At 48.9% G+C, this 13,527-nt stretch overlaps 1 protein-coding gene across 1 annotated transcript; it reads right to left on the reverse strand.

The window, feature by feature from the left end:
- Positions 1 to 3,422: 3,422 nt before the first annotated feature.
- LOC122390244 lies at positions 3,423 to 9,843 on the reverse strand. Its single transcript, XM_043382978.1, has 2 exons — positions 8,748 to 9,843; positions 3,423 to 8,338 (listed from the first exon to the last, which is right to left on the reverse strand). The coding sequence occupies exon 2, from the start codon at positions 7,142 to 7,144 to the stop codon at positions 5,477 to 5,479; it is 1,668 nt and encodes a 555-aa protein (XP_043238913.1). The 5' UTR covers positions 7,145 to 8,338; positions 8,748 to 9,843; the 3' UTR covers positions 3,423 to 5,476.
- Between the last annotated feature and the right edge of the window lie 3,684 nt (positions 9,844 to 13,527).

The following is a 13,527-nucleotide window of genomic DNA, read 5'->3' on the forward strand; positions in this document are numbered from 1 at the left end:
CCACTGTAGCGGACTCGTTTGTCCACCGAGGCGATCTTCTTCTATTCATCATACCAGCAAAATTGCGCAACACATCTGTTTATTCGTTTTAAACCAAATGTATGCAAATTTATACTGATAATAATAAAGAATGAAAATCGATCGCCTGTTTTGCAAAGTTCAGCGGTCGCACCAAACAACTAAAAATAAAATCCGCGAGACAAATACACGTTTAAAGGTTCTTCCAATGTGGCGAAATATTTGATTCATCATCAGCTCTTCCACTGGAAGATATTTATCGATATATAAACGTATCTGGTCCGTCACACCCCGGCCTCTCTCAACAATGCATGTTGAGACAATATGTGACGGCTGGCATGTTCTATTACTTCACTCGCGGCACGGATGGCTCGCGATAGGCACATCTTATGTACAGCGAAGTACTTGTAGCACTACGAGTTTGCGAACGGGGCGGTGCAGCACTCCATGCACCGTCCGCACGCGAGCCGATCGCACCACTCCATCAGGGCCACGCACAGTGTCCGTGACCACTCCTCTGACCCACAGTCCACGGGGATGCTGAGGATCTGCAACGATCACCACGTCTCCCTCCTCCACGTTGCGAGACGACTGGATCCACTTCGATCTGTTTGCTAGCGTAGGGAGATATTCTCGTGCCCATCTTCTCCAGAAATGGTCGGCTAGCACCTGAGCGTGCTTCCATCTTCGACGGAGACACTCACTGCTTTGCACCTGCGAGCCCACCGGGTAAGCAGGGGTAGCGCGGCCGATGAGGAAGTGGAACGGCGTGAGCACATCGTCATCAGCTGCATCCACTGGGACGTGGAACAGCGGCGTCGAATTGATGATTTTCTCCACTTCTGCCATGACCGTCTGTAGCACCTCGAACCGCGGGGTCTGCTCCTTCAAGACGATCTTTAGCGTGTCTTTCACCGTACGAATGGCGCGCTCCCAAGCGCCACCTGCCTCAGGATCGGACGGCGGGATGAATCGCCACTTGATTCCCTCCAGAGACAGCTTTGCCATCATCTGGTCTTGGTTCAGCGCTCTGAGTTGCTTGTTCAGAGCCTTGTTTGCCGAGGTGAGATTCTTGCCATTATCTGACCATAGTTCTTGCACGTTTCCTCGTCGCGCCTGGAATCTTGATATCACCATCAGGGCCGCGTCAGTGTCCAGGCTGTCCGTCAGCTCTATGTGCACGGCACGCGTGGCTAGACACCTAAACAGTACGCCCCAGATCTTCGACACTGTCTTCCCCCGTTTCACCTTCATCGGGCCGAAATAGTCCATACCAGTCGCCCGAAAGGCGCCTTCGAGCATAGTGACTCGGGCCAACGGAAGCGGAGCCATTCTTGTCGTCTGTGGCTTCCCCTTCCGCACCCTACAGGTCTGACATCTTGCCACAAGCGAGCGAATCTTGCGAGCGGCTTGCGGCACCCAACACTTCTGTCGGAGGCTCACCAGAACTGCGTCGTGCGCTCGGTGTCCCATTTTCTGGTGCAGGTGCTCGATCAGTAGCTCCGTGTATTTGTGGTCACGGGCTAGCACCGGCGGATTTCTCGCAGTCGGTGACAGCTCTGGAGACCGCTTCACGCGAGAGTCGAGGCAAATGATGCCGTCCAACAACCCAACGGTCATGCCTGAGAGCTGGCTCTTGTTTTTGATCGGATGTCCTTGTTGAAGACATATGAGTTCATCACGGTAAGAATCACCCTGGACCCTTCTCGTCCATATTTCTTCCGCTTCACGTAGTTCATCAGCCGTGAGTGGTCCGCGTTTTCTTTCTCGGACAAGTTTGAGCCATCTTCGTATTCTGGCCACAGTGCGCACCGCCACTGTCCAGCGCGAGAATCGGGAAAGATCTGGCGTGCTTTCTCGAAAATTGGGCTCGATCTTCACTGTTGTAGCGAGCACCACCGGTTTGGATTCCATGTCCGTCTCGAGAATGCCGGTTGCATCTGAGCAGGCATCAGTAGGATTGTGATTGCAGGATTGCAAAATCCTGATTGCATTCCTTTTTGGTGGATTGCACCTGGATTTGAAATCCATTCCAAAAAACAGGATTTGATTGCGGATTGGATTGCATCATACTTCCAATTTTTGCAATCCAATCCGGATTGTGTTTGATTAGTGCTTTGAAATGGTTTGTTGCGATTGAAAATTATGAGATCGGCTTCATCGGCTTAATGTACTTTGCTATCAAGGGCTTTACATCGAAACTTGAAATAATTTAAACGCTTTTAATTTAAGCTCAAAATAATATACGCTGATGAACTACATAGGAAGGGCAAAATTACCTATTTGAGGGCGAGTTTTAAAAATATAAAACACTGGTTGGGTAGAGGTTTAACCCTCGCATGTGTGCGGCGTTTGCCAGCTTCTAATGTGTAGGGGGGGGGGGGTCGGTTGGACCCCCCCCTTGCCGTTTGGCCCCTGATCGAGCTAGAGCTTCGCGGAAAAAACGAGCGTGTTGCCCGTGACGAGAGGAAGCCGATGATACCCAATTTTAAGGTCCTAGGTCATTGGTTGACCTTCCAGGTCAGGTCAATGACCCAAAGTCGGGAAAATCGGGACCTGTTAGAAAGTCGTAAAGTGTGGCTGCTAAGGGGTTTTTCGGGGTGCTGATCACGAATATCGTGTTAGTTTTGATCACAGATGATGTCTTGAAGCATTTAGACCAGGTCGGGTCAGGTCAGGTCAGGTCAACCAGTAGGCGTCGTGACGGGTATTCGTAGTACGTGTCAACCGCCTCTGACAGCTTCGTAACATGTTACGAAGTCACCAAAACTACTTCGTAAATGTTCAAATGGTTGCTAAATTCGAATTCAGCTCCAAAAACTAGCCTAGAAACATGTAAAACTCAAAAAAGTGACCCGAGGTCACCCGAGGTCACCAAAGGTCAATGACCTGACCTGACCTTCAGGTGACCTTGACACACACGGGAGTAACATCAAATCACATGTTTGAACGTTTGAAACCACGAAAAGCTTGCAAACACGCGGCTAGTGCGAGCCGACATACGCGAAATCGCGATTCCGGCCAAACATGGTCTCGGAAAAGAGGTCACAGGTCAAAGGTCATTTGGGTCAGGGTCATGAAATTTTCAGGGTAGGTGTAAAATTGATCAATGCGAGGGTACTGAAAGTTTCGTCGCGATCGGCCGCTTTTTACGCGAGTTATTCGCGAAAAACCATGGGGGGGGTCCATCCGACCCCCCCCCCTACACATGCGAGGGTTAAATGTGGGGGTGTTTGAGGCAAAAAAATATTTCCCATAAAATACCTGTGCCTTAGATAGGAATTACTCGCAAGACTAGGTACTAGAAATGGGTGATTTGGGGATGGAGGCACGGCCCATGCCCCCCTCCTTCCCCCAGGTCCACTAGTGCACATAATTATACAACAGGATTGCAAAAAAGGATTGCGGATTTGATCACAATCCAAGTGAAAAAAGGGGATTGCGGGTAGGAATGCGGAGGACACTGCATGGTTTGCGGCCTACCTGAGCGGTCACACTCAGAGCGTGACTCTGCGTGACTGCGCCGGCGCCCAGCGTGTCTCGCCCCCGCTCCCCAACTCTATGGGCGTGTTCCAGGGCTCTGCCCTGGGGCCATTGCTGTTTACGGTGTTCTCAAACGACCTGTCACTCCATGCAAACGATGCCAAGGTTCTGCAGTACGCTGACGACACCCAGGTGATGGTCTCAGGCAAAAAGAGCGAACTTTCGGCGCTCATCTCTCGAATGGAAAATTCCCTCGCATCTTTGGATAACTGGTTCTGCGCGAACGCCCTCAAGGTCAACGCGAACAAAACTCAACTCATTGCTCTTGGAAACCGTCAAAATTTGCGCAAACTACCAAATTTCACAGTCGCCTTCCGTGACACAAATCTCGTGCCTTGTAACGAGGTGAAAAATCTGGGTGTGACTTTCGACTCAAACATGTCCTGGGACTGTCACGTGGGTGCCGTCAGCCGCCGCTGCACTGGGACCCTCATCGGTCTCTCACAGGTACGACACGTCGTGCCCCGGGGCATATTCGTCTCTCTTGTGACAGCCCTGGTTCTCTCGCAGGTTCGCTATTGCATATCAGTTTATGGCAACGGCTCAAAAAAGAACACAGCTAGAATCCAAAAAATCCTTAACTTTGCAGCAAAAGTTATTTTCGGCCGGAGAAAATTTGACCATGCGAGTGACCTGCTGGAGAACCTGGGCTGGCTGGGGGCTCAGCAACTCGCTGAGTACAGTACGCTCTGCCTCACGCAGAAACTGCTCTCGAGTGGCGAGCCAGTCTCCCTCGCGGCCGTCCTCCGCTCGAACTCGGACGTACGTGAGCGCACGACCAGGCAGGACAGTCATCTTCATGTACCACGGTCAAGAACCGAGGCGGGGAAACGGCGTTTCTGTGCGAGAGCCCCGAGGCTTCACAACCAGCTGCCACCTGAGACCGTTTCCCTCAGAGGGAAACGCTTCCAACGAGCCCTGAAGCGACAGATGCGGAGCCGGACGCTGTCTTTAAACTGAAGTAAGGTCGTCTGACTCAGTGTGTGTGCGTGTGTGTGTGTGACTTGGTATGTTTCGGTTGGATGACTAATTGTTTTGTACACATCTGGTATCTACCCTATTCTCTGACTCGGAGCTTGAAAAGCCACTGTTGCTGTGGAGTGCTCTTCAAAATAAATACAAATACAAATACAAATACAATCCACTTCGGAACTAGGAATGTGGATTGGGAATGCAATCCTTTCAAAAAGGATTTTACCGATGCCTGCATCTGAGCAGTCATCTGGCCAGTCTGTCTCCGGTTTGTAGAGGAACTCTAGCCCTCGAATCCACTCCTTGTCAGGACACAAATCTTCGATTTTGTGGCCTCTGGAGCCAGAGTCTGCGGCGTTCATCGCCGTCGGCACGTAACGCCAGTCAGCCGGCCCCGTGACGTCATGTATTTCCGCAATACGATTTGCGACAAATACACTGTATCTTCCGTTCGTGCTGCGCAGCCAAGCAAGCACGTTCTTCGAATCCGACCAACATGTTGTCGACTTGATGCCGGTCCGTGTTTCTTTTCTGATGAAGGCTATCATTCTGCTGGCCAGGACGGCAGCTTGAAGCTCGAGTCTTGGGATAGACATTTTCTTCACGGGAGCAACGCGAGAATGAGCAGAGATAAAGCTCACTTGAATGCAGCCAGTCGAGTCGATCCATCGATAGTATAGCACTGCACAGAACCCCATCTCGCTTGCGTCGCAGAACGCGTGCAGATCGACAGAAGAGATGCCGGCCTCCTGACGAAAGATGTGACGTGGGATGTGTAGATCTCTCGTCTGCGTCAGCTCATCCATCCACATCTTCATCTTCTGCTGGACTTCACTCGGTAGTTCTTGGTCCCATTTGACGCTTGACTTCCACAGGACTTGCAACAGCTCCTTCGCACTCAGGAGGAATCCTGTCAAGAATCCAATCGGATCGTACACCGACATCATTGTCGATGAAGTGTTCTCTTCGTTAGCTGTTCCGGCGGAGCCATTGGCTCATAGGTTAGAGTGTCGAGGCGAGCTTCCCAGCCGACTCCTAACGTTCTTTGCAGCCGACTGTCTTGCTGTTCTTGCTCCTGTTGGACGGTGTGGAGGACTTCTTCAGAGTTTGAGGCCCACGGGCCCAGCTTGAAGCCTCCTTTCTTGAGTGTTTCTGTGACGCTGTCAATCAGTTTCACTGCCTCGTGTTCGGTGTCTGTACCGGTGACAATATCGTCCACGTAGGTGTCCTCTCGTACGGCTGTCTTCACTGCCTCGTCTTCGGTGAATTCGTCCGCCGTGCGCCGGAAGCAGTGCTCAGCGATACTTGGTGAGCAGGTGGCACCGAAAATAACCACCGGAGACTCGTACACATCAAATCGGCCCGTGCGACGTGAGCCCCGCCACAGAAATCTCAGAAGTGGTCGGTCTTCTTCTCGCACTTTGATCTGACTGAACATAGCTATGACGTCAGAGGTCACTGCTACTCTTTTCTCCCGCCAGCGGCACAGAATCCCCGGTATAGAGTTCATGTGGTCTGGCCCTTGGAGAAGAAAGTCATTCAAGCTCTTGCCATTGCTCTTCGCGGCAGCGTCTAGCACTAGGCGCACCTTGTTCGGCTTCTTCTGATTTTGCACCGCGAGCAGTGGGAGATACCAGACATTCTTGTGTCCTTCTTGGGCTTCATTTTCACTCAGCTTTCGAAAATGGCCGTCTGATACCATTCTCTCCATTTTTTCGTACACCAGCTCGGCGAGACTTGGTGTTTTGCCGTTTTTCTTTTGCTGAGAGCGATCCAGTCGTTTTTCCAAGGCAATGGCTCTCTGTTCTGCCATCGTTCGGCTTTCAGGCATCTTCTCATCTTCGTTTTTTAGCAGAAGCGGGGCTGTCCATCTTGTTCCGTCGTATTTTGCCCCTTCTTGTAGCATCGTTTCCGCTTTCCTGTCATCTGGGCTGTGCGGCTTACTGAAGCCATACTTGCAGCCAAAGTGCTCTGTTCTCCAGATGTCGCTCAGATCGCCAGCACTCCCAGCCGTGCAGATGTCGCTGCAGTCGCTGTCGGTTGAGTAGGCGGCGCTGCCAGCGCTGTCGTCCCGATACATGTTCAGAGATTTGTTCAGAAAGTTTACGCACTCTGTCTCGGTGTCTTCCGTAGCGATGACGCGCCCAGTTATGGTCCATCCCAGTTTCGTTTCCTGGAGCAGAGGACCATTCTTCGACGTCTTGATGATCTTCTGAGTGGCGATGAGCTCCGCGTGGTCAAGGCCAATCAGCATCTGAGGCGGCTCATCCAGCTGTTTGATCCCAATTTCTTCGATCTCGGGAAACATGCGCTTCAGCTGTTTTGCCGTCACGGGATTCTTGTCTATTTGCAGCTCGGGAACAGTAGCCACCTTATCCAGCAGGTGTGTTGAACCGGTATGGATGTTCTCGATGGTCACCTGGGTGAGTTCACACGAGTTGACTGAAGTCAGTCCAGACATTGTCTTGATGCGCAGATTTTGACGCTTCCCGTGAAGTCCCAGTTCCTGTGCCAGCTTATCAGTCATGAGCGTGACTGAGCTTCCCTCGTCCAGGAAGGCGACACACCTTCGTTTTGTGGAGCCGGAGACTTCGATGACGACCGTTTTCATCAGAATGGACGTGTGTCCATCCTTCGCCGCGTTGATCACAGTCGTGCTTCCTTGAGCCGGGTGTAGAAGTCGATGATGATGTTGCGTGCAGTTTTCTATGCCACACGGTCCTGTTCGGTGACAGTCAGATGACTGGTGGGATGTGTTGAGACAGCGGACGCAGGCTTTCTTCGTATTAACCCACGACAGTCTGTCTTTCGGTGTCAGTCTCTGGAACTGTTCGCAGCGAGCTATATAGTGATTTTGGCCACAGTAGAAACAGGCCACTGGTCGACGCGCTGTGGCTCCCTGGGTTCCCTGGGCAGATCCGTTGGCTGCGTACACAGAGGTGGGAGGCTCGGCAGGTGGGCGGCTCGTCCTGCCGGCCCCATGGTAGCCATGGCGTTCTCGTTGGTGCTCGTGACGGTCGCGTCTGCTCGTGCGTCCGCGACTGCCGGAGCGGTTCTTGACATCATGTGACGGATGGCATTACAGGCTGCTGCCGATGACGCCATACTGTCGATCCTTTATGTGCTCTTCCAGAAACTCGTGGAAAAGACCGCACGACAGCTTCCTCCCGTCTTCACATCGGCGCCGAGCGTAGGCGCCCCAAGCTTGCTTGCTCTCCAGTGGCAGCTTTCCCGTCAACAACTGCAGCGTGCGCAAGTTGTCCAACTCGCTCTCAAAGCCGACTGCTTGAAGAGTTGATATAGCGTTATACACTGCCGTGCCGAACTGAGAGAGCAGTTCTGTGTCGCTCGATCGCAGGGCTGGTAAAAATGGTTTTGGTGGCTCTGACCAAATTTTCGGCCATGAAAAGTGGCTCCTAACACGCGTAACAGAAGAGGCTTGAAAGTGCGGTGAACAACGTCCTTTTTCAGGAACACCAGACACCTTAAACATCATCAGTAACTATTTTAGTTTTACTTATAGCTCACTGATGTATCCTGATTTTAGGACATCGCCTGGTGTCAAACACAGCAAAAGAATGTAGGTAGGTATATAATTTCTTCTACTTTTGTTTAAGCTGGTTGGTGACAGAAATGTAAGGCACAAATGCATGTAAGGCAATGAATGTTGTTGACAAAAAAAATAATACTGACTCACCAACAGAGGAAATTTCATCATCTCACCCACTAGCATAGATCTTCCGCAGGCTGGTCATTGTCTGCATCATCTGAGATACACATGATTGATGATGTCCTAGGCTGAGAACTGAAACACAAAGGCACTATAAGTGAAAGTCTAATGTCTAATATTAATTTTAGTTACAAAATGCCTGAAATATAAATAAGGATTGCTTATATAAGCATATTTTGAGTATGACGTACCAAAAAGAAAAACATGCAGAAGAGGAACATATCTTAATCTTCAAAATTTAATTTGATTTGGTAACAAATATGCTAACCATTACTGGGTTGGTTGGCAAATAAATGAGTATCTTTAGCCACTTGAGTTAGGTATCCGTATGCATCTTCAAAATAAAAACAAGCGCCATATTTATGTCTAGCTCCACAGCTTGACCAGCTTAAAATATTGAGGTAGGTGGTCTATGAGATTGCTATGAGATGTACTATACAGAAAAGGAGCAACTTCAAATCCAAACGAACAACAACCAACATACCATGAAATGTACAGTTTGCCCGTGCCGCAACCAGCCGCAACCCTGCATGCCCTGCATTGATAAAAATGAAAAGGCCACTTGAATATCATTATTTGTGTTCTAAACTAGTCGGTAATACAGTGAACCGCCAATGGCAGAAGGCTCTGTGGCTCCCCGTTCCCTCAACACTAGGTCCTCATCAACTGATAAAAGTTACGGAGCCCTATTCTCCGTAGTGTTAAAGCTGGAAATCGACTGATGGCTCTTCGACTGATGAATGCTAACGCTGTTCGCGGTAAGCATTTACAGCTATTCTGAATAGGCTACCAGCTTTGTACTTTGTAGACAAACATTGCGCATAAGATCTCATTGGGAAATTGAATGCTGCTACTAATTTAATATTGGTGCTCAGGCATCTTGTATTTAAAGGTTTGTCGTAGAAATAAAATGAAAATATGAAACAAAACTTGACAGTAATCCTGCACATGCATACTTGCGTTGAAACGCTTATTTCTGGCTCCCTAAATAGCTTGTACAGCTATTGTTCTGGCTCCGATATTATCAGCGGATCGGCGCTTTTTACCAGCCCTGCTCGATCGTATCGTGTCGAAGTTCAGGAGCTGAGTCGTTACGGCGTTCGTCACTTGCAGGCGGTTCCCGAAGCGAGACTCGAGCGCGTGCATAATCCTCAGCAGAGGACACCCAGACAGGAGAGCTCCATGTACCGCTTCAAAGGCCGGCCCCTTGAGTCTGTCCCGCAGATGACGAATTATCTGCAGGTCGGTGAACTGGCCGGATCTCATGGCTTCATCGACTTGAAGCTTGAAAAATGGATAGCGGCTGTACTTTCCATCGAAGGGCAGAATGTCCAGTTTGGGGGTTTCTCTCACGATGAAGATTGAATCAGGACGGTGTGAGACTGGTTCAAGTACGTGTGAGTCTGGTCCAGGTTGGTGCGAGGGTGGCTCTAGCCGGTGCGAGACTGGCTCAGGCCAGTGCGAGACCTGCTCAGGTTCCAGCCGAGTTGATATCCGGCGACTGTCGTTCTCTGGCTGGGATTCAATGGCATTCGTCAGGTCACACCGTGTCACGTCTTGAGAAGAATGACGGAGGGATCGTGCACATTCATCCATTTCTACCTGATCTTGTTCGTCGATCTCGGCAAGTTCCAGCGCGTGTCTTGCTCTGGCTAGTTCCAGCTGTCGTTTCGTTTCCGCCAGCTGTCTTCTAGATTCCTCGGCTGCTGCTTCAAGCCGTTGCTGCTCTTCTAGCTGCCGCAGTCGTGTACTAGCAGCTCTGACCGATCTCGCAGACGCTCGTGATACCGTCGTATAGCTCGATCGGTGAGACTTGCAGCTCGAAGTTTCGTCATTAGTCTTGTTGGCATCGTTGGCATCCATCTTGAGGTCATGAGTTAGTTGGCAATTCATGATCGATTTTCATGATGTAGCGGACTCGTTTGTCCACCGAGGCGATCTTCTTCTATTCATCATACCAGCAAAATTGCGCAACACATCTGTTTATTCGTTTTAAACCAAATGTATGCAAATTTATACTGATAATAATAAAGAATGAAAATCGATCGCCTGTTTTGCAAAGTTCAGCGGTCGCACCAAACAACTAAATATAAATCCGCGAGACAAATACACGTTTAAAGGTTCTTCCAATGTGGCGAAATATTTGATTCATCATCAGCTCTTCCACTGGAAGATATTTATCGATATATAAACGTATCTGGTCCGTCACACCCACCTTCTAAAATGTTGTTAAAACCAGTTAAATTGTGCCCGACTATATTAGATTGGATGACCAGGAACACGGTTCTGGCATTTATTTTTCATTGAACATCTTAGGCTTCCCATATTCCAAACACAAACTTTCAAATATGTGACGTCACAGCCCAAAATTACCTCCTTCCCCAGGCCACATTACTGTCATAAAGCTGATTCTTTTTACTCTGTAGGCACCACAACAAAGTTCAGACCAAGTTTTAAGCAATTTTTCAACGAACAAACCCATTTAAATCAGAATGACTAAACGAGGTGACGTCACACTAACGGTCGCTCCATGTTGAAGATAGGGCCTTGTACAGTAGGTCTATTAAAAAAGTCCCCAGCACCAGTGGGCGCTGCATTCGCTGAGCCGAACCCCCGTCTGCCTGTCCCATATCGCGCCGGGCTCAGGTCAGGTAGGGTCAGCGGGACCGCTCGGTCCGGCCCGCGGGCGGTGGACGGGCGGCCGGTAACGCTTTCCGCCAGTCAGCTGTAGAATCCAACAAACGGGACGGCCACCGCTCAGCGCAGCGAAACCGGTGTTAAAGTATGGCAGTAGATGTTCATGGCCACAATGATTATGAGATAGTCATTGTTAGCCCGTGCCCCACAGGAATGCCTAGACTCGCACGCCCTGTTGGAGGGGAGATGGGGATTGAGCATCATTCTTTTAACTCAGCTTTGGGCATTTAAGTGGTATTCGAAGTAGCGTCAAACGTAGCAAAAAGAAGAAAAAATACCTTAGCCAATTTTGGATCGGGTTAGAGCCAGAGGTAATGTCACCAGAGGTCATCGATAGTAAAATTTTGCTTGGACAGGGTGCCTTGCGCACACCTGTGCATTGGGTTTCCAATTTTCATGGAAACATCAACAGACTCGGAAGCTCGCAACGCTAGCGTGGAGCCGAATTCATTACAACCGCCGCAATAATGCAGCTGCAGCGCGTGGCCGTGAACCACCCATCAGGGCTATCCATGTGTCAGGGCAATCCAACCCACCATGTGATGGGCTCGGCCCCAGCGGAGCATGAGGTCCAGGACTCCCGCCCAGGCCCCCTGTCTCCCCCTAATTCCTGTCATCCTTCCCACTCTGAAATCGACCGAAAGAACCTAACCTAACACAACAATCAGCTCGTTTACCGCTATGTCTGAATAATATTGTCAGATTTAATTAAGGTCAACGGCTTAGCATGTAAATAACAACAACTGCCACCATCGGTATTATGAGAAAACCAATTACTTTTCCACCAACCCTTAAAAGTTTTTAGCTTAAAACTTGCATGAAATTAATTTTACCAGCCTCGTGTTCCTCTTCCTCAAAACGCTTCGAACGAATCAAAAGTTGATCTTTAAAGGCCATTTGAAAAAAAATGGTCTATGTTCAAAGACATGACCTGACCAGAAATGGTTATGATGCATAGCAGGATGTTAGATCCGTATCGTGGAACTTTACAAACACTTCAGATGATTGCATAACTTGAGCATGTCTATCAAAAATAATTATTACATGGCGAATATGTTATTACTTACGAGTTATATGTTGAACGCAACTGAAATGTTCTGTCGGCCACAATTTCTATATTTAATTTATCCTCCCGGATTTCATATTTTTATTAATGACACCTTGACGATGTCGAGAAAAAAAAACGCTCAGGAGATTTAACAGCCTGAGATACATTCAGTATAAGGAAGGGTCAAGGGTGCTAGATTCCTTCCGTCCTCGCTATCCTTAGGAAAAACCAATCCGCATCGCCCCTAGTCTTCATGCTTCCCTTTCTGGACTGGAGGTCACCCCACCAGCCAACCTGTAGTTGATGTCGGATCCATTCCAGGACACATAATCCTCTTCGGGTGACCGTTTGGGAGACGGCTGGACCGTCCCGACAGCTGGCAATCGTCCCACGGGAACAGTCTCGCTTCCGCAGATCACTGTCGCTGGGTCGCACAACCCAATTACTACACCATGAGCATAGTTATGTCATATCTCCACAAGGGCCTTTTCAGACTGAAAAAGATGGCTCCCAACAAAACAAACAATTTTCTCATTCAGTATTGTATCTCATCAAGCACCACATGTTTCATAGTGTTATTATGCGTTCCGTCCAAAAAAGCGCAGTTCAATTTTCTCCCATTGACTTGAGCGATCTCAAAATTGACCCAACCTTTCTGTCAACAATGTCAAACTTCCAAAGTAAGCGTTTCAAATACATATACTGTTGCCCATTGAAATCTCTGAAAGTTCTAAGGGGATCGGTTAGTCGGTGTATTTAGATATGATGAGCACAGGAACTTTCCTTGAGGTAAGGTCACTTGACGTGATCTGGCGTTATGACCTTGAATTGAAAGACTTGGGCGTGACAAAAATGGGTCATTTGAAATCTTAAAATGCTAGATTTTAACAATAATTGCAAACACTATCCCGGCCAAATAGTGAGTGAGAAGGGAGCGATTCCCCAACTCCATGTTTAGCTCCTATAATTGAGCTAGCTGCTAGAGCCTCGCGGAAAAAAAACGAGCGATGGCGTCGTTACGTGACGCAGCGGCTGGTACCCCATTTTAAATTATCAGTGACCTCTTAGGGCAGGTCAAGGGCCCCAAGGCATGTGATCGGTTTTTGGTAAATAACTTCGCAAAAATGGTCGCATTATCGTCATTTCGATACAATCGTGTTTTCTGTTCTCAGACGCGTCGATTTATATGCTTTTTTGTTTAGGTGAAGCAATTTAGGATGTTTACCCCAGGTCAATGTCATGTTAGGGCAACACAGGCCACGAAGCTGTTGAAAGGAGGACATGATGCATATTAACATTTGATTCGGCAAGTCTTGCAAAGTCCATTGATGGCTGTCACGACTGGCTAGCTCATTTTGCTCGGGAATTATTGACGAAGCACTCCTATGTCCCTAATGACGTCATAAATGACGTCACGCAAGGTGAATAATGCAAAAGTGAAGCATTAGACCTTACCAAGAATGTATGAAGTCACGATTTCATGTGCTTGAGGTATAGTTTCAGATCATTTCCGACGCCA

This window comes from Amphibalanus amphitrite, unplaced genomic scaffold, assembly GCF_019059575.1.
Source record: "Amphibalanus amphitrite isolate SeventyFive unplaced genomic scaffold, NRLGWU_Aamphi_draft 000388F_arrow, whole genome shotgun sequence".
NCBI classification, from domain to species: Eukaryota; Metazoa; Arthropoda; class Thecostraca; order Balanomorpha; family Balanidae; genus Amphibalanus; species Amphibalanus amphitrite.